Source organism: Paralichthys olivaceus, chromosome 4, assembly GCF_024713975.1.
Source record: "Paralichthys olivaceus isolate ysfri-2021 chromosome 4, ASM2471397v2, whole genome shotgun sequence".
Taxonomy (NCBI): Eukaryota; Metazoa; Chordata; class Actinopteri; order Pleuronectiformes; family Paralichthyidae; genus Paralichthys; species Paralichthys olivaceus.
Window position 1 is genome coordinate 101,419 of NC_091096.1, and position 24,870 is coordinate 126,288.

The window sequence follows — 24,870 nt, forward strand, 5'->3', positions numbered from 1 at the left end:
GTGTGTGTACATGCACTTTTTTGTTCCAGTAAGAACACTGACTTTGTCAGGACCAGTTTACCTCATGTGGACCAGAGCTCGATCCTGGGGACATCCTGGGGATGTCTTGGTGAAGGTCTGAGGTGAATTGTGGGTAAATAAGGTTTGAGTTAGTCATGAACTGGTTAATGTTCAAGAAAATGTTTGTCCCTGATGAAAAAAACGTCCTGATGAAGGAAGCTGCACAAACCTGTGTGTGTGCGACAGGTGATAATCTTTTAAATCCATTAAGGTGTTAACAACACGTGAATCATCAAAGGGTACCATCAGACAGACGGGTGCTCAGACAGACAGGTTAACTGGACTAACAAGAAACAGACACGGGAGTCTACGTCTACCTGTCTGTAAGTTTACCTGTCTGTCTCTACATGTGTCTGTAAGTTTACCCGTATGTCTCTACATGCGTCTGTGTGTTTACCTGTCTGTCTCTACATGTGTCTGTAAGTTTACCCGTCTGTCTCTACATGTGTCTGTGTGTTTACCTGTCTGTCTCTACATGTGTCTGTAAGTTTACCCGTCTGTCTCTACATGTGTCTGTGTGTTTACCCGTCTGTCTCTACATGTGTCTGTAAGTTTACCCGTCTGTCTCTACATGTGTCTGTAAGTTTACCCGTCTGTCTCTACATGTGTCTGTGTGTTTACCCGTCTGTCTCTACATGTGTCTGTAAGTTTACCCGTCTGTCTCTACATGTGTCTGTAAGTTTACCCGTCTGTCTCTACATGTGTCTGTGTGTTTACCTGTCTGTCTCTACATGTGTCTGTAAGTTTACCCGTCTGTCTCTACATGTGTCTGTAAGTTTACCCGTCTGTCTCTACATGTGTCTGTGTGTTTACCCGTCTGTCTCTACATGTGTCTGTAAGTTTACCCGTCTGTCTCTACATGTGTCTGTGTGTTTACCTGTCTGTCTCTACATGTGTCTGTAAGTTTACCCGTCTGTCTCTACATGTGTCTGTGTGTTTACCCGTCTGTCTCTACATGTGTCTGTAAGTTTACCCGTCTGTCTCTACATGTGTCTGTGTGTTTACCTGTCTGTCTCTACACTGGTCTGTGTGTTTACCTGTCTGTCTCTACATGTGTCTGTAAGTTTACCTGTCTGTCTCTACATGTGTCTGTGTGTTTACCTGTCTGTCTCTACATGTGTCTGTAAGTTTACCTGTCTGTCTCTACATGCGTCTGTGTGTTTACCTGTCTGTCTCTACATGTGTCTGTAAGTTTACCTGTCTGTCTCTACATGCGTCTGTGTGTTTACCTGTCTGTCTCTACATGTGTCTGTAAGTTTACCCGTCTGTCTCTACATGTGTCTGTAAGTTTACCCGTCTATCTCTACATGTGTCTGTGTGTTTACCCGTCTGTCTCTACATGTGTCTGTAAGTTTACCCGTCTGTCTCTACATGTGTCTGTAAGTTTACCCGTCTGTCTCTACATGTGTCTGTGTGTTTACCCGTCTGTCTCTACATGTGTCTGTAAGTTTACCCGTCTGTCTCTACATGTGTCTGTGTGTTTACCCGTCTGTCTCTACATGTGTCTGTAAGTTTACCCGTCTGTCTCTACATGTGTCTGTGTGTTTACCTGTCTGTCTCTACACTGGTCTGTGTGTTTACCTGTCTGTCTCTACATGTGTCTGTGTGTTTACCTGTCTGTCTCTGGATGTGTCTGTGTGTTTACCTGTCTGTCTCTACATGTGTCTGTAAGTTTACCTGTCTGTCTCTACACTGGTCTGTGTGTTTACCTGTCTGTCTCTACATGTGTCTGTAAGTTTACCTGTCTGTCTCTGGATGTGTCTGTAAGTTTACCTGTCTGTCTCTACACTGGTCTGTAAGTTTACCTGTCTGTCTCTACATGTGTCTGTGTGTTTACCTGTCTGTCTCTGGATGTGTCTGTAAGTTTACCTGTCTGTCTCTACACTGGTCTGTGTGTTTACCTGTCTGTCTCTACATGTGTCTGTGTGTTTACCTGTCTGTCTCTGGATGTGTCTGTAAGTTTACCTGTATGTCTCTACACTGGTCTGTGTGTTTACCTGTCTGTCTCTACATATGTCTGTAAGTTTACCTGTCTGTCTCTACACTGGTCTGTGTGTTTACCTGTCTGTCTCTACATGTGTCTGTAAGTTTACCTGTCTGTCTCTACACTGGTCTGTGTGTTTACCTGTCTGTCTCTACATGTGTCTGTGTGTTTACCTGTCTGTCTCTACATGTGTCTGTGTGTTTACCTGTCCCAGGTTTGCGTCGTGTTGAGAGACAGGTGAGTGTCATCCTATAGATTTCCCATCATGCATTTCTCTGCTGTGTGACAGAGCCTGTTGCCATGGAGGAGCTGGTCAAACACATGTCCAGGTGTCAGCACCTGGGCTGGATGAACGTGATTGGTGAGCTGATGATGAAGTAGTCACTACTGTACTGTATATAGTGACTACTATAGTAGTAGTAGTGACTACCATATACAGTATTATATAGTAGTAACTATATACAGTTCTATAAAGTGACTACTATTCTTGCATAAAAACAATTTGACTTTTGCTCGTTACAGTACAGAAAGATTTCCCTCTGTGTTAAAAGATATGAAAGAAAACATTAGAGTGAATAATCGATAATTTAAAGATGTGCAGGACTCAGTAACTTCTAAATGTTTAGTGTCCGTCTGCTCGTTTCACTCTTGAAAACTGTGATTGTTTATAAAGAGTTCTTAAAGTGACTGTTGATAAACACATCGTGAATTTCAACTGCTTAAAAGTTCAGAAACTTTTTAAAAAGTTCGTAAACTTCAACTTTATAAAACATCTAAAAAGTTTGTAAACTTTGATGGATTCAAACATTTGATTCCTTATAATAATTTGTTTTTCGTTATAGTTCTACTGTTTCTGTGTCATGTGACGTGTTGTGATGATGTCACAGAGCTAAAGAGCGCCTCCATTCATTGGCTGTCATGTGGTCAGAGGGCAGAGCCTGAGGTGTGGAGTAAAATGTTCTGCATCCTGTCAGACGCACAATTACTGCTGCTCAACAACCTGGAGGTACGAAACACACAAATGAGTTAATCTGAGAAAAATCATCTTCATCATATGAAGCTTCATCCCCTCATTTCTCAGGTTTTTCACATTAAAAGTCTATAAAGGAAAAGTGAAGATACTTTTATTTTGAAAGCGTGTTGATTCACATGGAGAACGTCCTGTCTCTAATGTGAGCCCTTCACAATAAAGTGTCACAGTGATACAGGAAGTGGACATTTTGTTTCTTCTTCAGGTTCATCCTCTTCTTCTGGCAGAGAGGGCGGAGACTTGTACCATTTGGTTGCTAAGATACACTTTGCATGTGACCTCAACCCCTTCTTTCTCCGCCCACAAAGGTAAGACAAGACAGACACACACTGACAGACACACACTACACACTGACAGACACACACTGACAGACACACACTGACAGACACACACTGACAGACACACACTACCAGATGATGGATGTGCATTTTGACTTTGAAGACTTGAACGGTGAGAAAATATTTTCAACATTAATGTAATTTTTCAAAGCTCGGCCTGTTTGTTTTTGTGTGTTCTTATTGTGGTTGTGAGTGTGTTTGCTTGGGTTTTGTGAGTGTTTATCAGGATTTATCTCGTCTCTAATCTCAGTGATTTGTCAGATTAATAATCTTATAATCTGGGATCTGAGGTCAGTTGCCATGGTAATGTGTCTGTCCCCTCCTCTGGTCGCACATCATCACCTACTAAAAGGTTAAAATTCACAGTGAGGGTCTGATCTGTAATAATATTGATAAACATATTGATAATAATTAGCATTATGATATTAATAATAATAATTATTATAATGATGATAATAATGACAGTGATAACCATATTGATAATGACAGTGATAATAATATTGATAATGATGGTAATACTATTTAAAATAATAATAATAATAATATTGATTATTATAATGATGTCTGTCACTGCAGAACTTAAAGACAGACGGATAGAATTTCAAAAAGTGCTCTACATTATAATTATAAGGTGCAGGATCCACACACACAAACATCTGGTAATTTTTGTTTCACAGTTTGTTCAAGAGCTCAATAATCTTATTTATTAATAATTATTAATAAATACACAAGAACATAAAGTCAAGTCAAGTCAACTTGTCACTTATCAATAATGCCATATGTGCAGGAAATACAGAGAATTGAAATAGTGTTTCCCTCTTATCCCCGGTGCAAACAGCATTCAACATGAAATATGAAATATCAAAAATATAAGTCATTCAAAAATAGAAACAGGCAGTGGCAAATCTAGATGATATAAAGAGTATAAATATGGCAGATATGTCGGGATGAACAGAATGAACGGTGTAAATATAAACAGAATTATCAGTGGAATATAAATATGGCAGTATGAACAGAATTACAGTATAAATATAAATATGGTAGATAAAAACATGATTAAGAGTAAAACACGATAAACCAGCTACATCAGGCACACAAGAAACACCCAAATCATCTGTGTGTCTGTGTGTATGTAATGATGCTGGTCACCATGGTAACAGCTGTCACAGCTGACTGCTGGGTAAGACTACAAACACTCCCATGATGCATTTTGTCTGTTCCAGATGTTCCAGGGAGGGGTGTACGCCGACAGAGCCTGTCCAGTAGCTTCGCTTTGGACACATCCACTGCCAGAGTGACGGTGAACACACAGACACACACACGCACACACACGCACACACACACACACGCACACACACACACACACACACACACACACACACACACACACACACAAAGATGATTTGGTCGTTTCTTGTGTGCCTGATGTAACTGGTTAAGTGTGTTTTATTAATAATTATCAATGAATAAGATTATTGAGCTCTTGAACAAACTGTGAAACAAAAATTACCAGATGTTTGTGTGTGTGGATCCTGCACCTTATAATTATAATGTAGAGCACTTTTATGAAATTCTATCCGTCTGTCTTTAAGTTTTGCTGCGACAGGATCATCATTATAATAATCAATATTATTATTATTATTTTAAATATTATTACCATCATTATCACACACAAACACAGGACTCAGCCTGTTGTTTCCATGGTAACAAGAGGTCAGCTATCAATCAGCAGTTTGGCTCCCCCTACAGGTGAAACACTGACATCATAGATCCTTCAAGTAAAAGTAGAAATATCTTAGACTAAAAGTAATCCACTACAAGTAAAATGAACAGACAGGCACACACACACACACACACACACACACACTGAAAGACAGACACACACATAGACATACACGTACAGACAGACACACACACACACACACACAGGTCATCAGTATGACATTTATCTGTGACAGTATAATAGGTCAGATCCTGATTCATTTTGATTCAATCTTGTCCTCCTCTTCCTCAGGGTTTTCTCTCTCGGAGGTTCAAACAGTCTCTGCGGCGAACTTGTTCGCAACCGAAACTTTCTCGTCAGAGCAGTGTGAAGAATGACATCATCACCTCTGCAAACACCAGGTGACATACACGCCTTTTTGATAATAAGTTACCTAGAATTCTGCTGGTGTTGTCTGAAGGATCAAAAGCATGGCCCTCTTCTTCAATCAGTCACACTTACACCTCCTGCTGGATCAGGTCTGGTCCCGGGTCCTGACTGGTGTTGAAAGGTGTTGAAAGATGTTGACGGGTGTTGACAGATGTTGACTGGTGTTGAAAGATGTTGAAAGATGTTGACGGGTGTTGAAAGATGTTGAAAGGTGTTGAAAGATGTTGACTGGTGTTGAACGATGTTGAAAGGTGTTGAAAGATGTTGACGGGTGTTGAAAGATGTTGACGGGTGTTGACTGGTGTTGACGGGTGTTGAAAGATGTTGAAAGATGTTGAAAGATGTTGACGGGTGTTGAAAGATGTTGAAAGATGTTGAAAGATGTTGACGGATGTTGAAAGATGTTGAAAGATGTTGAAAGATGTTGACGGATGTTGAAAGATGTTGACGGGTGTTGAAAGATGTTGAAAGATGTTGAAAGATGTTGACGGATGTTGAAAGATGTTGACGGGTGTTGAAAGATGTTGACGGATGTTGAAAGATGTTGACGGGTGTTGAAAGATGTTGACGGGTGTTGAAAGATGTTGAAAGATGTTGACGGGTGTTGAACGATGTTGACGGATGTTGACTGGTGTTGAAAGATGTTGAAAGATGTTGACTGGTGTTGAAAGATGTTGACGGGTGTTGAAAGATGTTGAAAGATGTTGACGGGTGTAGAAAGATGTTGAAAGATGTTGAAAGATGTTGACGGGTGTTGAACGATGTTGACGGATGTTGACGGGTGTTGAAAGATGTTGAAAGATGTTGACGGGTGTTGAAAGATGTTGAAAGATGTTGACGGGTGTTGAAAGATGTTGAAAGATGTTGAAAGATGTTGACGGGTGTTGAACGATGTTGACGGATGTTGACTGGTGTTGAAAGATGTTGAAAGATGTTGACGGGTGTTGAAAGATGTTGAAAGATGTTGAAAGATGTTGACAGATGTTGACTGGTGTTGAAAGATGTTGACTGGTGTTGAAAGATGTTGACTGGTGTTGAAAGATGTTGACGGGTGTTGAAAGATGTTGAAAGATGTTGACGGGTGTTGAAAGATGTTGACGGGTGTAGAAAGATGTTGAAAGATGTTGACTGGTGTTGAAAGATGTTGACGGGTGTTGAAAGATGTTGAAAGATGTTGACGGGTGTTGAAAGATGTTGAAAGACGTTGACTGGTGTTGAAAGATGTTGAAAGATGTTGACGGGTGTTGAAAGATGTTGACTGGTGTTGAAAGATGTTGACGGGTGTTGAAAGATGTTGAAAGATGTTGACGGGTGTTGAAAGATGTTGAAAGATGTTGACGGGTGTTGAAAGATGTTGAAAGATGTTGACGGGTGTTGAAAGATGTTGAAAGATGTTGACGGGTGTTGAAAGATGTTGAAAGACGTTGACTGGTGTTGAAAGATGTTGACGGGTGTTGAAAGATGTTGACAGGTGTTGAAAGATGTTGACGGGTGTTGAAAGATGTTGACGGGTGTTGAAAGATGTTGACGGGTGTTGAAAGATGTTGAAAGATGTTGACGGGTGTTGAAAGATGTTGACTGGTGTTGAAAGATGTTGAGAGATGTTGACGGGTGTTGAAAGATGTTGACGGGTGTTGAAAGATGTTGAAAGATGTTGACGGGTGTTGAAAGATGTTGACTGGTGTTGAAAGATGTTGAGAGATGTTGACGGGTGTTGAAAGACGCTGAAAGACGTTGACGGGTGTTGAAAGATGTTGACGGGTGTTGAAAGATGTTGAAAGATGTTGACGGGTGTTGAAAGACGCTGAAAGACGTTGACGGGTGTTGAAAGATGTTGACGGGTGTTGAAAGATGTTGAAAGATGTTGACGGGTGTTGAAAGACGCTGAAAGATGTTGACAGGTGTTGAAAGACGTTGAAAGATGTTGAAGAGTGTTGAAAGATGTTGACGGGTGTTGACTGGTGTTGACGGGTGTTGAAAGATGTTGAAAGATGTTGACGGGTGTTGAAAGATGTTGAGAGATGTTGACTGGTGTTGAAAGATGTTGAAAGATGTTGACTGGTGTTGAAAGATGTTGAAAGACGTTGACGGGTGTTGAAAGACGTTGAGAGATGTTGACTGGTGTTGAAAGATGTTGAAAGATGTTGACGGGTGTTGAAAGATGTTGACGGGTGTTGAAAGATGTTGAGAGATGTTGACGGGTGTTGAAAGATGTTGAAAGACGTTGACTGGTGTTGAAAGATGTTGAAAGATGTTGACGGGTGTTGAAAGATGTTGACGGGTTCAACTTCTGTTTTGATCTGTTTCTGTAGAGCGGGGTGTGGGTTGGTGTGTGGAGGATGGGGGGTGTAATCTCTGTACCACACATACTGTGGAGGACGGGGAGTGGATTAAATAAAGGAGGGGGGGTAGGGCACCCTCACTGCAGGGGAGGGGCAACTGCTGACGGAGAGAGAGAGATGTAGCTCTGGAGCCATGTAGCATCAGCGAGCTAACAGAGAGAAAGACAGAGAGACACACACACAGAGAGAGGGAGAGACAGAGAGAGAGAAAGACAGAGAGAGAGAGAGACACACACACAGAGATAGAGAGAGACAGAGAGAGACAGGTTTTCAACCTTGTGACCAAACATCGTCAGGCTCAGCAGTTTCTCCACCTTCCTCCTCCATCTTCCTCTTCCATCCTCCTCCTCCATCTTCCTCCTCTTCACTGACGAGAACATCCCCCTCCTCCTCCTCTCAGGATGCTCGGTGAGTTTGTCTTCACGCATCAGTGCCTTTGTCCTCTGATCGTCTGAATAAATGTGCTGCAGTGAATCACTGCTGTGGGGGGGGGGGGGGGGCATCTCTTACTTGATTTGCATGATCATACATGCTGCAGCTCTGTGTAAACCTGCACAAAGCTAGTCTGGTATGTTAGCATGTCGCTAGGCTATATACATGTTGTTAGCCAACACGTTTAACTAAACAAGGTTAAGCAGCAGGACACGTGTGTGTGTGTTTTGGACCTCCTGTTGTTTATGATGATTTCATTACTGGAAAAATGTGATTTGGATGTTACAGTCGATCAATCGTTTCTTCTATGTCAGTGTGTTTGTTATGTCTGAGATGTATCTATACATCTGTTTGACCAATCACAGCCTTGTGAGCTCCACCTCTCTGTGAATACTTGGACTCTGGTTTAGTTTCACCTTTTGAAGGTAGAAAGCAGAACTTGGAACCATGACAACACAGTAAGTTTCAGGTTGGAAGGTTCCTGTGGTGGAAAAAGAGCTAAAACATGACAAAGCCGTGACCACGTCTCCCTTCTGTCTTAATGCTGAAGACAACGGTTTGAAGAACAACGAAATCATCAACCTGTGCTTCGATCCCAGTCTTCCCCATCCTGCATGCCCAAGTGTCCTCCGCTAGATACTGAATCTTGAATTGCCCCTGAAAAGTGCTTAGTTTGTGTGAATGGTGTACTGTAAAGTGCTTTGAGTGGTCATCAGAATAGAATAGATCTATATAAATACAGACCATAATTTACCATTTACATGTTCTTAAAATGTTCTGTACACACATCATGACATTCCTGTGGTTCCTGCATACATTTTGCGATGTAGCACTGGTTCGTATCGAAGGTTGAACCCACATTAGAACCTAGTTCGTAAGAAATCAGTTGAGGGATGGCATCTGTGAACACGAGAGTTTGACTGTGAAGAGACGGACTGAGATTGATACTCAGCAACCTGACGTCAAGAACAACACAACACAACAAAACAAAACAACACAACGCTGCCTGACCCAAGACACTGAAGGAACCAACAGAACAAGTAGCAGAAATGACTCATGAGCATTGGACTCCTGGTTCATGATAAGAAGAACCTTTTAATGTTTTCATTATCACGATGTTCGTCTAAACATGATAATGATGTCAGCTGGTGATGGTCCGACCCTAATTGTGTTCCCCATAATTCACCTGCTCTGTGACGGTTCTTCAGTGTAAAGTCACTCTTTGGAACAAAGATGGCAGCACTTACAAGAGTTCAGAGTCAATCTGCAAACTTTTGAATACCAGTGTTTTCTTACTGGCTCTTTTTGCACAGACATTGCTTTCATACATTCACATTCTACCTTTGTCTCCATAGACAACATACTCCCCTGGGTCTTTTGTTTCCCCGTACCTCGGAGGAGGAAGCATACCAGGACTATGTGCACAACCCAACAGAGAACAACAAACCTCCTCTGCACAGCATCCTGCTCGCTAATGTTCAGTCTCTGGACAACAAGCTGGATGGACTGTGACTGTGCATCACACTGGAGAGTTCTCTTTGTACAGATGCGACAGAAATAAAAGGTCTCAGATAAGTTCAGAGTTGGAGCTGTGTGCTTCATGTTTAGGCAACTTACTGCTCCCTGGTTTTGGAGCTGCTGATCATCAGTTTGATCATTTTAACTCCCCAAAGAGTTCAGTCTTCCTCACAGAAACATAGAGACTGACAAGGTCCTGCAGGGCTGCTTTGAGAGAACTGACGGACAGATCTTTGAAGATGCAGCTAATGGAAACATCATTGGCTTTCTCATAGCACATTGACCTTGGAAACAAGAGACAGTCTTCAAAAGGGTCATACCCACACAAAGCACTCAGGTCAGAAGGCATCCTGGGTCACCCTCTCAGGGTGTGCATCAATCAACTGGCAGAGGTGTTCACCAACATCTTCAACCTCTCCGTTAGTTGGTCTGTGGTCCCTGACCGCCTCCAAGGCACCATCAAAGTCTTAACCTACTGACACCATGGACTCTTTTCAGTTTGCCTACAGATCGAACAGTGCCACAGATGATGCCATCACCTTCCTGGACAAAGACAATATATATGAGAGAATGTTCTTCATCGATCTCAGCTCAGCAACACCGTCAGTCACTCAGACCTTGTCTTGATGCTCATTGATCTTTGTCTGGATATTTGACTTCTTGGCGGACAGGGCCCAGGTGATGAGAATCAGCTGATGTGTGCTCAGCCCCTCTTGTACTCCCTGTTCACCAATGAATTCTGTCAAGTATATTTCCAGATTCTTTTCAGATTGTTTTATTCTCGCTAAGTCAAAATGGTTCTGTCACATTTTGAGAGGTGATGTGACAAGTTTTTTATATTGTGATATGTGAATATGGGCTGTAGAAATAATATTTGATTGATGGATTTCTGAATAGTTTTTCTTATGAATCTTCTTTTTTCTCCTTCTTGTTTCAGGTGTGTGATGCAGCTACTGCGTTGTGATAGCCAGGAGTCATTGCTAAGCGCTGGCTGTGTGTCGTCTCTGGAGCTCAGGATGGACCAATCAGTGATCATTAAACCTGTTCACTCGTCCCTGCTCGGACAGGACTACTGCTTCGAGGTCAAATACAAATCATACATAGTGCATTAATGACAGCACACTGCTCCTTGTGTTTCTGTGGTGATGACCTCTCACCCTGTGTCTCCTAGGTAACAACCTCGACAGGCACCAAATGTTTCTCATGTCGTTCGGCGGCAGAGCGAGATAAATGGATGGAGAACCTACGACGAGCCGTTCATCCCAACAAAGACAACAGCAGAAGGCTGGAGAACGTTCTGACGCTCTGGGTCATTGAGGCCAAAGACCTGCCCGCCAAGAAAAGGTATGGGGCACCAGGTCCTAAATCTAACGGTATAGAGTGCTACACCGGGAACCAATTAATGTAAGATTCATTACTTCTGCAGTATAGAAACTGTTGTACTTGTCCCACAGGTACTTCTGCGAGCTGTGTCTGGATGACAGTCTGTATGCTCGGACATCATGTAAACTGAAGACGGACAACATCTTCTGGGGTGAACGTTTTGACTTCAGCAATCTGCCGTCTGTCAGCGCCATCACCCTCCACCTTTACAAAGACACAGACAGAAAGAGGAAGAAGGATAAGAGCAGCTATGTCGGTTTGGTCAACATCCCTGTTCCCATGGTGACAAGCAGACAACTAGTGGAGAAGTGGTACTCAGTGAGTACGCCCAGTACAAGTCGAGGTACGTAGGTCCTCTGGACAAAATCTTCTGTCCGAACGTTATGAAACCGACCTGAACCTGAATATCATTTTGAAATTGGACCAAAATTTGAAATGATGTTTGGGTCATGTGGCTGAGGGGTAGAGCTGTCGTCCTGCTAATATATGCACTGTATGAATGTGTGTGTGAATGGCAAACTGTAAGTTACTTTACTGTTAAGTGCTTTGAGTGGTCATCAAGACTAGAAAAGAGCGATATAAATACAAACCATAAACATATATTCACAAAACAACAAACATCCAAGCTCTTATATTATGATCGCAGACAACGGGACCACAGAGTTCACATGGCAATGACCATCTCTCATGTTTCAGGTAAGTCGTCAGTGCCCTCAGTGCGAATCAAAGCTCGTTACCAGAGCATCGTGATCTTGCCAATGGAGCAGTACAAAGAGTTTGCAGAGTACATCAGCTCCAACTACCTGCTGCTGTGCAACACGCTAGAGGCCGCCATCAGTCTGAGAGCTAAGGAGGAGCTTGCTGCTGCACTTGTCCACATCCTGCACAGCACCGGGAAGGCTAAGGTAGCCCCATTCCTATACCTAACTCTCCCCCTCACAGTACTAGTAACCACTGCCACCTCAAAAACCTGAACTTTGACCCCTATATGCAGGACTTCCTCACAGACCTGATGATGTCAGAGGTGGATCGTTGCCGTGACAATGACCAGCTGATCTTCAGAGAGAACACCCTGGCGACAAAAAGCATCGAAGAATACCTGAAGCTGATTGGGCAAAAGTACCTGCAGGATGCCCTCGGTAACCGATGGATCAGTTAAAAAGTTTTTACTTGTTCAGGTGATCAGTTGTTAATCTCAGGTGTTCCTGTGTTCAGGTGAGTTCATCAAAGCTCTCTATGAGTCAGACGAGAACTGTGAGGTCGACCCGTCTCGCTGCTCGACCTCTGACCTCGCAGAGCATCAGGCCAACCTGAGGATGTGCTGCGAGCTCGCCTTCTGTAAGATCCTCGACTCATACAGGTAAGCCTATATACACACACACACACACACACACACACACACACACACACACACACACGGCAGTGCCAACACCTCTGTGTATCATTCAATCAGGGTCTTCCCTCGGGAGCTGAAGGAGGTGTTTGCGTCATGGCGACAGGAGTGTGGTAACCGGGGTCGACCTGACATCAGCGAGCGTCTCATCAGCGCCTCGTTGTTCCTGCGCTTCCTTTGTCCCGCTGTGATGTCACCATCGCTGTTCGACCTGATGCAGGAATACCCTGACGAGCGCACAGCAAGAACTTTAACTCTCATCGCCAAAGTCATCCAGAATCTTGCCAACTTCAGCAAGTACGTCAGACTCTCAACTTTTATTTTGAAGTAAAACAGAGGAACTTATGAGTTGAAGTGCAACTGGAGGACTTTTGTTTTGAAATAGATCAGAAGGACTTATTGTGAAACATGAATCACTTGTCTAATGTGATATATGTAGTGCATTACCTATTTGTGTCTTTGTTGCGACAGGTTCGGCACTAAGGAGGAGTACATGCTGTTCATGAACGATTTCGTGGAGCGACAGTGGAGCAGCATGCAGCGTTTCCTGCAGGAGATCTCAAACCCAGATGGACTGAACCACATGGCAGGCTTCGACGGATACATCGACCTCGGCAGGGAGCTGTCAAGTCTGCACACCTTGCTTAACGAGCTCGACCAGGTAACACACTGACCAGGTAACACACTGACTAGATGACAAGATAACACACTGACCAGGTAACACATCTGACCCCAGGTTCCTCTTCAGCTCTGTAGCCAGGCTGACAGAAAGTCACACCTCTACTGACCCATCTATTCCTCTAACTCTGAGAAGCAATGATTTCATGAGCTTCTGTACAAATCAAATTTTAACCGTCAGGGAAACAATCCACCACCTCCTTCCCATGAATAGATCCATTGTCTGGTCCTGAAACCACAGAACCAGATTTATATTTGAACCATTTCTCTTCTATTGACCTTCCTGAACTGACCTCATTAGTTTCATCATCTAAACCAACAACTTGTCTTTTAGACTCTGTCCCAACTGGACTTTTTAAGGAAGTTTCCCCCCTGACTGACAGTTCCATATTAAATCAGATTAATATGTCTTTGTTAACCAGCTACGTACCTCAAGCTTTTAAAGTAGCTGTAATTAAACCTCTGCTTAAAGGTCCAGCATGTAAGATTTAGATGAAAGGGAACTATCCAAATGGTCCAAAATGCTGCAGCAGAGTGCTGACAGGAACTAGAAGGAGAGATCATATTACTCCTGTCTTAGCTCAGGGGTGGGGAATGTCCGGCCTCTGGGCCGTATACGGCCCGCGAGACCATTTCAACCGGCCCGCAACGCAACAAACAAATAGTATGAATAAATAAAAAACTATCAACAGCCATTAATTTCAAGTCAAGAAAAGGAAGGTGGATGCAGAATGCCGCGTATTCCAGGAAAAGTGGACAAATTCTTTTTTCTTTGTTGCGTTGAAAGGCAAGCCAGTGTGCCTAGTTTGTGGCGAGGTGCTGGCAGTGATGAAAAAGGCAAATCTCGAGCGCCATTACACCTCGAATCATGCTAACCTCGGCGAGTTGAGATGACAAATGCGTTTGGATAAAGTTAACGCTCTTCGTCAGAGTTTGGGTGCTCAACAAGCAGCTTTGTTGAGTCTACGTTAATATTGTTTCTCTACTTTAATATTGTTTTAAGGTCTTGACCTTTAAATGTAAAGTGCCTTGAGATAATGTAAATTATGAATTGGCGCTATATAAATAAAATTGAATTGAATTGAATTGAATTTCACAAGACCACAGACTGACAGAGAGAATATTGCGCGTGCAAGTTTTGTGGTAAGTGAATTAATAACCATGAAGCTGAAGCCTCATGCCGAAGGAGAGTTTGTGAAGGAGTGTCTCGTAGCCGCTGCGGAGCTGCCAGTGGACATCAGACGCCTCGCCAAAGAGAAACAGTTCCAGCCCTCACATAAGGTGAGTCTGACATGCAAAGAAATGCAGCAATCATGAGGCTTAGTAATACAGTGGTTATAGACTTTTTTGCATCCCTAGGTATGTGTTCATAATAGTATGGCCCTTGGAGGACTTTATAAAAATTGAAATGGCCCTTGATATGAAAAAGGTTCCCCACCCCTGACTTATCTTCTCTATATTGGTTCCCTGTAAAATCCAGAATAGCATTAGTATGTAGTGTTGAAGTGTCATGTTGCAGCTGAACACCCCTCACCCCCCCTCTCCTTCCAAACATGAAAAAGAACCTGAAGCAGCTTCAGTCGTCATAAAAACTCAAAAAGTGTTTAGTTTGTTCAGTCTGGACTAATGTAAAAAACATGGCGGCCTCCATAGAGAGGGTCCCCTCCATGTAAATATAAACTATTTAAATATAAAGTATTTAAATATAGAGGGCCTTTTCTGGGGTAAAGAAAACTACAATATCATTTAGATAAAACAAACAAGTGAAAACGTCATGAGGATTATTCTACATTAAATTTCTGCCAATAGATTCTTTTCATCTAAAACTTACACACTGGACCTTTAACAATCAAACCCTTCATATGTCAAAGACCTGATAACACCATATTATCCAGATAGATCAGTTCACTACCAAAACACAGGTTCTTCTGTGGTTCTAGAGTCAGTAAGAGTAGAACAGGAGGTAGAACCTTCAGCAACCAGCTCCCACTCTGGGTTCTAGAGTCAGACACCATCTCTACATTTAAAGTTAAAACGTTCCTTTTTGATAAAGTCTATAGTTCTGGATCAGGTCCTGACCCATCACTTAGTTATGCTGCTATAGGTCTAGACTGCTGGGGGAACTCCCATCATGCACTGAGGGGGAACTCCCATCATGCACTGAGGGGGAACTCCCATCATGCACTGGGCAATTCTCCACTTCTCTCTGCCCCCCCACACTCATTTATTTATCTTAATACATGTCAATGACTATTTCACTTTGTCCTCCCATAGTCTCTCTCTCTCTCTCTTTTTCTCTCTCATTTCTGACCCCTGAACCTCGGGACAAAAACTTTTACCATTATTACTATTATTAATTACAACACTTCAGTAATTAATTGTTATATGAATTGTGCCTGTTATCAATAATAATTTCTTTATAATGTTATTGTTTACATTTCAACTAGTCCGATCTGATACCTGATGGTGCTCAAGTGTTCCCGGTCTCTCTCACCTCTCTCTCTCCCCCTCCCCACTATCACTCTCTCTTCTCTCCCCTCTTTTCCACCCATCTCTCCTCTCCTCCCCTTTTTTCTTTGCTCACCCCAACCGGTCAAGGCACCTGTCTCTCTCTTACCTGTCCCTCTGTCTTTCCATCTGTCTGTCTCTCCACTTGTCTTTTTCTGCACTTCTATCTCTTCACCTCTCTGTCTGTCTCTCTCCACCTGTCTGTCTCCAGGCGTCTCTGTCGAAGCTTGGCCCTCTTCCTCGGATCCTCAGAGATGTGTCGACGGCGCTGGCTAACCCTGGGGTCGTGGTTAATCATGGGGGTGTGTCCTCTCCGGAGCCTCAGCGGGTAGTGTCTCCGCCCTCACTCTCTCCACCCCCTCTGTCTCCACCCCTCTCCCCCCCACTGGCCACCTGTAATCCCTCCATCGGCCTGCAGGGAGGCGTCGGACTGGACGGAGGGTTAGCAACATTTTCCTGTCAGCATTATCATTAAACGGCAGTCTAGCGTTGCTACAGTGACAGAAGGGCTGTGTCAGAAATCTCTCACTGGTCCATTGGTGTACAACCAATGGTCACTAACTGAGCAACATAAACATATGCCGACGAGAGGAGTCTGAAAGTGTTTTTTCTTTTCATGACAAGGGATTCGGACATTCTGTTACATTTACCTGGTTGCTAGCAAACACACACTTCCTGTGCAATAAGTAATCTAATGTGTGTTTGTATCTATTTTCGTCTCTGTGTGTGTGTCTGTGTGTGTAGCTTGGTGGATTTTACCAGACTTCCTTCTCCAACTCCAGAAAACAAAGATTTGTTTTTTGTCACTAAAGGATCAAGTCTTCAGCCTACGTCAGGTGATTTTTGATCTGTGATCTTTAGCAAATCAGCTTCTATGTTTCTAATGTTTCCATGAGTTAGTAACCTCTGATCCTTCCTGTGCTGCTGATGTCACTTCCTGTAGGCCTGCAGGGCTCTCCGGCTCCGAGCTCTTCCTACTCAGAGCCCAATGAGACAGAGGCTGCCTTTGAAATTATCAATGGAGCCAAGAGGGAGGGGCCAGAGCTAACCAATGAGAGCCGCAGTCGGTCTCTGGTCGACCTGCAGGACTCCTCCCCTAGCGATGGCCTAGACGACAACCAATGGCAGCGCAGGACGGGGCTCCTCCCTCTGTCCTTCCAGAACCCAGTGTATCACATGACTACCACGTCTCCACGACAACCACAGCAGCAGACAGACGCCACGCCCTCGGATGGCTCAGTGGGGTCTCAGGGAAACGCAGACGAGAGGATCACCTTGGCGACAAAACCGGCTTTTCTAACCCAGATGTCCGTAGGGCTCGGAGGGGGGGAAAGGACTTCAGCCATGTCGAGTAGCAGCAGTGGAGAAGAATACTCGAGAAGAGCACTGTCACTGACTGACACGCTGACAGGTATCATGATGACGTATAACTTTTAAAATAAACGGTAATAAGATCAAACTAAATTACAATGTAACGTTTATGTACAAATACAGTATGAACTTTATTCAAATCTAATTTTTACATGCTATCACTTTAATTTTAATGTCGTAAATTTCAAAGACTAAATGTATCCCTTTTTTTTTATTTCTCCTCCCCCTCAGGTGGTCCCACCCCCCCTCGTCAGAACTCATCAGGCCCTCAGAGACGTATCGATCAGCCTCCTCCCCCGAACTCTGCCCAGCCAGGACCACCTCGAGGCAGGACACCTCCCAGCATGCTCAGTGGCAGCGGGGGCTCCGCCTACCCCCCTCGCCCTGCCTCCGGCAGCATGATGTCATCGAGCCCAGATTGGCCAAGCAGTGGCCAGACGCGTCTCAGACAGACGTCGTCATCGTCTAAAGGAGACAGTCCGGAGAAACAACGTCCTGCTGCCAAGGTAATCAGTCTGTTACTATAGTAACCTTCCGACCCCGGGTCAGTGTCACACCTTATGTGTCACTGATGAATCTGCAGCTAAACATCTGGTTAACTGTTGATCCCCCTGTAATACAAAGTTCAACATATTTACATTTAGGGCATTTAGCAGATGCTTTTCATCGACTTACAATAAGTACATTTGTCACAAGAGAGAAACCACAACATATCACCGTCGATGGGGTAAAACGTAATATAGAAACAATTTTCGAACCCTCATCTGAGGATCGTAACTACTATTTGTGAAAGATTCTTTAAGTGCTTTGATTGAAGTGCTAATCATACGAACATACAAATGCATACATTTTTTTGGGGGGGGGTTTGGAGGGAGTGATGCTTTGCAGGGTCGAGTTGAAGTCTGAACAAATGAGTCTTGAGTCTTTTGCAGAAGATGGAGACCTATTCCGCTGTCCTGACATTGGTCGGGAGTTCGTTCCACCACTGAGGTGCCAAAACAGAGAAGAGTCTCGACTTCGCTGAGTGGGCTTGGTTTGCTCTCAGCGATGGAGGTACCAGTCGACCAGCTGATGTAGATGAGCGAAATGCTCTCGCTGGGTCATGTGGTCTGACCAGTGTTTGGAGGTGGACAGATACAGTTCCATTGACGGCCTTGAAGGCCAGCACCATCGTCTTGAATCGGATGCAGGCCCCAACGGGAAGCCAGTGGAGGTCACGGAGGAGGGGGGGTCACATGGGAGAATTTGGTGCGCTGCAGCGTTCTAGATACACTGCAACGGTTTAGTCGCAGATGCTGGGAGTCCAGCCAAGAGGGAGTTGCAGTATTCCAGGCAGGAGATGACTAGCGCTTGGACCGGGAGTTGCGTTGCGTCTTTTGTGAGGAAAGACTGGATCCTGCAGATGTTGTAGAGAGCAAACCTACAGGATCGGCCACAGCAGTGATGTTGGGGGCGCAGGACAGTCCATCGTCGAGGATTGTGCCCAGGTTCCTTGCCGTCGACGAAGGTGATACCGTGACATCCTCAACAGTGACTGATAGGTCCATGTGAGGGCAGTCTTTCCCAGGGATGAAGAGAAGTTCAGTTTTACTAAGGTCGAGTTTGAGGTGATGCGCAGCTGTCCAGGCGGAGATGTCTGCCAGAGATTCCGAGACGCACGTCGCAACGTAGGTGCTGGAGGAGGATGTGGGATAAGAGAGGAACAGTTGGGTGTCGTCAGCATAATAGTGGTAAGAGAATCCATGCGATGTGATTGCAGAGCCTAGTGATCTAGTGTATGTATGAAAACAGAAGCGGTCCTAATACCAAGCCTTGAGGGACACCAGTTTCCAGAAGGCAGGGACTGGACAAGGAGCTTCCATGTGACCTGGAAGGTGCGATTTGTCAGGTATGATGTGAACCAGGTTAGAGCAGAGTCAGCAATGCAAAGTTCAGCCAGAGTGGAGAGGAGGATTTGGTGGTTGACTGTGTCAGACACAGAGGATAAGTCGAGGAGAATGAAGACTGACGAGTTGGACGAGGCTCTGGCGGCACCGAGCGACTCAGTCACCGTGAGGAGGGCCGTCTCAGTGGAGTGACCAGTCCTGAAGCCTGAATGATTCGGGTCAAGGAGGTAATTTTCTGAAAGATAGGAGGACAGTTGGTTGTAGACTGCACCTTCCAGTGTTTTAAAGAGGAATGAAAGAAGAAATACAGGTCTGTAGTTTCAGATGTCAGCTGAGTCTAGGGTGGGTTTCTTTAGGAGTGGCTTTACTATGGCTGTCTTGAGAGGAGCTGGAATAATGCCTGAAGTGAGGGAGGAGTTGATTAGAGTGGTGAGGAATGGCAGGATGTCGTGAGAGATGTCTTGGAGAAGAGAGGAGGGAATCGGGTCAAGGGAACAGGTGGTGGCACGGTTAGACGTCACTAGCGTGAGAACATCTTCAGAGGTGAGAGGGCTGAAACTGGTAAGGCCATCAGAGGTGAGGTTTGGGGGAGGTGCTTTCTGGATGGGCAATGGAGTAAATGAGGAGCTGATGTCTTTTACTTTCTTGGTAAAGTAAGTTGGAAAGTCATCAGCAGTGAGGGAGGAAGGAGGGGGAGGAGTAGGATGGGTGAGGAGAGAAGAGAATAAGGAGAATAGTTTCCTGGGGTTGGAGGAAGAGGAGTTAGGTAGAAGGCAGATTTAGCTGCTGATACTGTTGATGTGAAGTCAGAGAGGAGGTGGTGGTAATGGGCAAGGTCATCAGGATGATGTGATTTTCTCCATTGTCTCTGTGACCGTGTGAGGTCTGGGAGCGAGGGAGGTGGTGAATTTTAAGTGGAGAGAGAAAGTGACAGCGTGGTGGTCAGACACAGTGAGTGGGGTAACAGAGAGTGCCGAGGTACTACAGGACCTTGTGAAGACAAGATTGAGTTGGTTCCTGGCCCGGTGGATCGGTGGAGAGGGGGAGAGGGTGAGGTCAAATGTGGAGAACTCAATGAATTCAGAGGAGCACAGCTTCACTGGGGGGATGTTGAAATCACCAAGGACAACGAGTGGTGTGCCATCATCAGGGGAGCAGCTCAGGAGGGCATCCATCTCATCAAAGAAGTCACGGAGAGGGCCAGGAGGGCGATAGATCACCACAATGTTGAGTTTGAAAGGAAGTGTGACAGAGACAGCGTGGAGTTCAAAAGCAGATCTGGGAAGGTGGTCCAGGGGAAGGACCTGGTAGGACCACATGGGGGAGAGGAGGAGACCAGTTCCTCCTCCTCAACCAGTTTGTCTCGGGAGTGTGAAAAGGAGTAGGCAGATGAGAGGGCAGCTGGAGTGGCAGTGTTTTCTGGAGTGATCCAGGTCTCGGAAAGGAAGTGGAGAGTCTGCAGAGAGGCAAAGGCTGAGATGGTGTCTGCCTTCTTGACTGCAGACTGGCAGTTCCATAGCCCCCCCAGTACTTCAAGTTCAGTGCTGGTGGAGAATGTCGGATAGCAGAGATTGGCTGGGTTACGGCTTTGAGCAATGTGTCTACGGTGAAATCTTCTCTGGTTTGATGTCCTGACTGGGATTGGGTAGAATTCATGGCTACAATCAGCGGTGGACAGTGAGTAACTTGACTTCCTCGACAGACTCCCGCAGAAAGACTCCCTAAGTCTTTGTTCACCAGTCTTGGTTTGGCTGTCCTGACGCTGTAGTGACTAGCCTTTATGTGCTAGATTTACCTCATGCAGACTTAGCTCCGCCCTGCAATCAAGCCTATTGGTCTCAGCTGACTTGGGTGAAACTGCCTGTTGACACTCAGTTTCACAACAATTTACCCAAAAAGTATCTAGACAAGATCAAATATTACAGATAACCTTCCTCACAGAATGCCTAACACCAGATCTACAATTCCCTCTCACTCACCAGCAGTCATTTCACAGCTTCTCTTTCCTGGACAAAATGTATACAGGATCTCTTTCAGTTGTCCAGCTGAACAAAACCTAACAATCATGGTCAGGCTTAGTGGTCACATGGCGCTGGTTATTAATCACTTTAACTCAGGTTTTCTTCTAGATATGAACATGTGCACATAAAAGGGCGGGGTTTGCTGCATATGACCAATCACAGATTTGGACAAGGATCTTGTGGGTCTCTAAAGACAAGTGATTGGTCAGTGGGCGAAGCTTTTATTCTGTGTGATCTCTCATCTCCACCTTGAGCAAGTTAGCTGTTCAACATAAGTTACCATGGTGATTTACCCCAATGACAAGGTAGTGAGCTTCATAGGACTGAAAACTCTGAATTAAACCTGAAGTTATCCTGATAACCACAAATCCTGCATCATAGTTCAGAGCTCTGGTTATTTGTTAACCAAATTAAATAGTGACCAGGTTAACTCCAGGTGTGTGTGTGTGTGTGTGTATGTGTGTGTGTGTGTGTGTGTGTGTGTGTGTGTGTGTGTGTGTGTGTGTGTGTGTGTGTGTGTGTGTGTTCAGGCTCCCTCACCCTGTGCGTTGGATCGTACGGCTGCTTGGCTTCTCAACATGAACTCTACCTCTTCTTACTGCGAGGCAGAGGATGATCGCCATGACGACGCCCTCATCGAAAAAGTATGAAATATCAGGTTCCGACTGTGTTTGTCTGTGAGTCTGACTCTGTGTGTGTGTGTGTGTGTGTGTGTGTGTGTGTGTGTGTGTGTGTGTGTGTGTGTGTGACTGACTGACTTTGTGTGTGTTTCTGACTCTGTGTGTGTGTGAGTCTGACTCTGACTCTGTGTGTGTGTGTGTGTGTGTGTGTGTGTGTGTCTGTGTGTTTGTTTGTTTGTTTTTCTGACTCTGTGTGTGTGTGTGTTTCAGACTCTGTGTGTTTGTGAGTCTGACTCTGACTCTGTGTGTGTCTGTGTGTTTGTGTGTTTGTTTGTTTGTTTTTCTGACTCTGTGTGTGTGTGTGTGTGTGTGTGTGTTTCTGACTCTGTGTGTGTGTGTGTGTGTGTGTGTGTGTGTTTCTGACTCTGTGTGTGTGTAGTACCAGCAGGAGATTGCGTTGCTGCAGGAGAAGTTGCGTGTTGCGTCTCTGCGTCAGGACGAGTGTGAGACTCGTCTCCTGGTTCAGGATCAACAGAACCAGAGGATGCTGCAGGAGTACCAGGTACTGTGATGTCATCAGTCATGTGACACCTCTGATGTCATCGGTCACACCTCTGATGTCATCAGTTAGCTGTCAGTGTGTTTGTGTTTCAGTCTCGTCTCGAGGATACAGAGAGTCGACTGAGACGACTTCAGGACGACAAAGATCTTCAGATGAACAGTATCATCAGCAGGTGACCTGTCCATCTCCACCTGTCCGTCTCCACCGGTCCGTCTCCACCTGTCCGTCTCTACCTGTCCATCTCCACCTGTCCGTCTCCACCTGTCCATCTCTACCTGTCCATCTCCACCTGTCCGTCTCCACCTGTCCATCTCCACCTTTCCATCCCTACCTGTCCATCTCTACCTGTCCATCTCTACCTGTCCGTCTCCACCTGTCCATCTCCACCTGTCCATCTCCACCTGTCCATCTCCACCTGTCCATCCCTACCTGTCCATCTCTACCTGTCTGTCTCCAACTGTCCATCTCTACCTGTCCATCTCTACCTTTCCATCTCTACCTTTCCATCCCTACCTGTCCATCTCTACCTGTCCATCTCCACCTGTCCGTCTCCACCTGTCCATCTCTACCTGTCCATCTCCACCTGTCTGTCTCCAACTGTCCATCTCTACCTGTCCATCTCTACCTGTCCATCTCCACCTGTCTGTCTCCAACTGTCCATCTCTACCTTTCCATCTCTACCTTTCCATCCCTACCTGTCCATCTCTACCTGTCCATCTCCACCTGTCCGTCTCCACCTGTCCATCTCTACCTGTCCATCTCTACCTGTCCGTCTCCACCTTTCCATCCCTACCTGCCCATCCCTACCTGTCTGTTTCTAGCTGTCTGTCTCTTTGACAGGTTGATGGCAGTAGAGGAGGAGTTAAAGAAGGATCACTCTGACATGCAGGCTGTGGTCGACTCCAAACAGAAGATTATAGAGGCTCAGGTCTGTTCACCTCTTTTATATTTATAGCATCGTTAAATTATTATATCTATATTTTGTATTTATATTTGTATAATATACGTATGTTTATTAAAAGACATTATCATACTCTGACCTGTCTGTCTCTTTCACATGTCTGTCTCTCAGGAGAAGCGAATAGCGAGTCTGGACGCGGCAAACACTCGCCTGATGGCAGCGCTGACTCAGCTGAAGGAGCGGTATGCTGTGACATCACAGAGGAACGGCCTGTCTCCTAGCAACACGTCGTCCCTGCAGATCACTGAGAACGGAGAGTTCCGCAACTCAAGCAACTGCTGAGCTCATTGGTTGTGACTGCAGGGAGGGGGCGGGGCCTGAGGCAGAACTAACTCATCAAACACACAATTTTTTTTAAATCAACAGATTAACATTGTCAATGTCAATCAACACTCAGTTCTTCTAGCCTGGCTGCGCCCCCGATCCCAGGTTACCATCCATTTTGATTTGCATGTTTCTTACGACAGCTGACATCACATCCTGTTTCCTTCCTCTGATCCAATCTGATTAACTCCAGATGTTTATGGCTCAAACATACAAGCATCATTTTTCAAGGAACAGTCCAACACTTTTGTCTCAGTCTGTGTACAGAGACAGGTCCTGGTCAGCCAAGCTTAGTATTAGCTGGGAAGCAGAGGGAGACTGACCTAGTTAGCCTAGCCTAGCTCCATCTAAGCAGAACATTAATGGGACTGTTGCGTTGTCGTCGCTTCCTTAGCGCCGAACGTTGTATGCGTTATTTTGTGTTAATTTTACTGATTTAATGTCAGATGCTATTGTGAGACAGTAAAAACTTAAATTGTGATGAAACGTATGTTAGAAAACACACACACACACACACACACCCACACACTGCTCCCTGCTGGACTCTGTTCAATGTTGCTTCTGTCTCTGTATTTATTTTCTTCTTATCGATATTTATCAATATTTATAAAAGATGCTCCAATAAACTATTACACTATCAAACTGCTATGGTGATGAAAGAGACGATGGCAATGAGTGACACACACACACATCACTGTAACAACGGAATACTCGTGTTTCCCGCCCAGAAACCAGCCTGGGAAGGTTGGAGGTTCAAACCCCATTGATGGTCACTGTGGGCGTGTCAGGGCCTTGGTCGGCCGCTGCACATGATTCTGTCAGCTGTTAGCTGTTAGCATCACCCTGAGGCCTCAGATACAAAAAACAAGCTGCTGTACTTTTCTGACAATTCATTAATAAACATATATATATATATATAGAGAGAGAGAGATCCATATAGATCAAGTGAAGTCAACTTTATTGTCAATAATGCCATATGTGCAGGACATACAGAGAATTGAAATTGCGTTTCCTTCTTATCCTTGGTGCAAACAGCATTCAACTTGAAATATAAAATATAAAAAATATAAGTAATTAAAAGATAGAAACAGGCAGTGGCATATCTAGACGATATAAAGAGTATAAATATGGCAGATATGGCGGGATGAACAGAATTAACGATATAAATAGAAACAGAATTATCACTGGAATATAAATATAAATATGGCAAAATGGCAGATAAAAACAGGATTAAGAGTATAGGCAGTGAGGTCTATCAAAAAATAAGATGTATACAGTGCAAACAGTGTTGTCAACAGTTGGTGTAC

General features: G+C 44.6%; 1 protein-coding gene across 8 annotated transcripts; it reads left to right on the top strand.

Annotated features, from left to right (window-relative positions):
- Window positions 1–294: 294 nt before the first annotated feature.
- Window positions 295–24,205, top strand: dab2ipa (DAB2 interacting protein a). Of its 8 annotated transcripts, none has more exons than XR_011240820.1 (23): window positions 295–383; window positions 2,259–2,405; window positions 2,887–3,050; window positions 3,280–3,382; window positions 4,636–4,712; window positions 5,427–5,536; window positions 10,794–10,938; window positions 11,028–11,200; window positions 11,311–11,582; window positions 11,936–12,144; window positions 12,234–12,378; window positions 12,455–12,599; window positions 12,693–12,929; window positions 13,104–13,293; window positions 16,030–16,259; window positions 16,563–16,654; window positions 16,762–17,229; window positions 17,421–17,695; window positions 21,627–21,740; window positions 22,156–22,278; window positions 22,371–22,485; window positions 23,119–23,206; window positions 23,351–24,205. XR_011240820.1 is itself a non-coding variant. In XM_069523096.1 (23 exons), the coding sequence occupies exons 2-23, from the start codon at window positions 2,345–2,347 to the stop codon at window positions 23,519–23,521; spliced, it is 3,672 nt and encodes a 1,223-aa protein (XP_069379197.1). In that variant the 5' UTR covers window positions 296–383; window positions 2,259–2,344; the 3' UTR covers window positions 23,522–24,205. The 8 variants fall into 8 exon arrangements, 7 of the variants coding, with proteins under 7 accessions (XP_069379197.1, XP_069379199.1, XP_069379198.1 ...); XM_069523096.1 differs by having other exon boundaries at window positions 296–383; window positions 22,371–22,450; XM_069523098.1 differs by having other exon boundaries at window positions 296–383; window positions 2,932–3,050; window positions 22,371–22,450.
- The last annotated feature ends 665 nt before the right edge of the window (window positions 24,206–24,870 follow it).

What these genes read in the sequence shown, in the direction of transcription:
- dab2ipa (XM_069523096.1), top strand. Translation starts at nt 2,345, where the DNA reads ATGGAGGAGCTGGTCAAACACATGTCCAGGTGTCAGCACCTGGGCTGG. An exon ending in GTACCTGCAGGATGCCCTCG is followed by an intron (nt 12,379 to 12,454) that starts GTAACCGATGGA and finishes TCCTGTGTTCAG; the next exon opens with GTGAGTTCATCAAAGCTCTC. An exon ending in AACAACGTCCTGCTGCCAAG is followed by an intron (nt 17,696 to 21,626) that starts GTAATCAGTCTG and finishes GTGTGTGTTCAG; the next exon opens with GCTCCCTCACCCTGTGCGTT.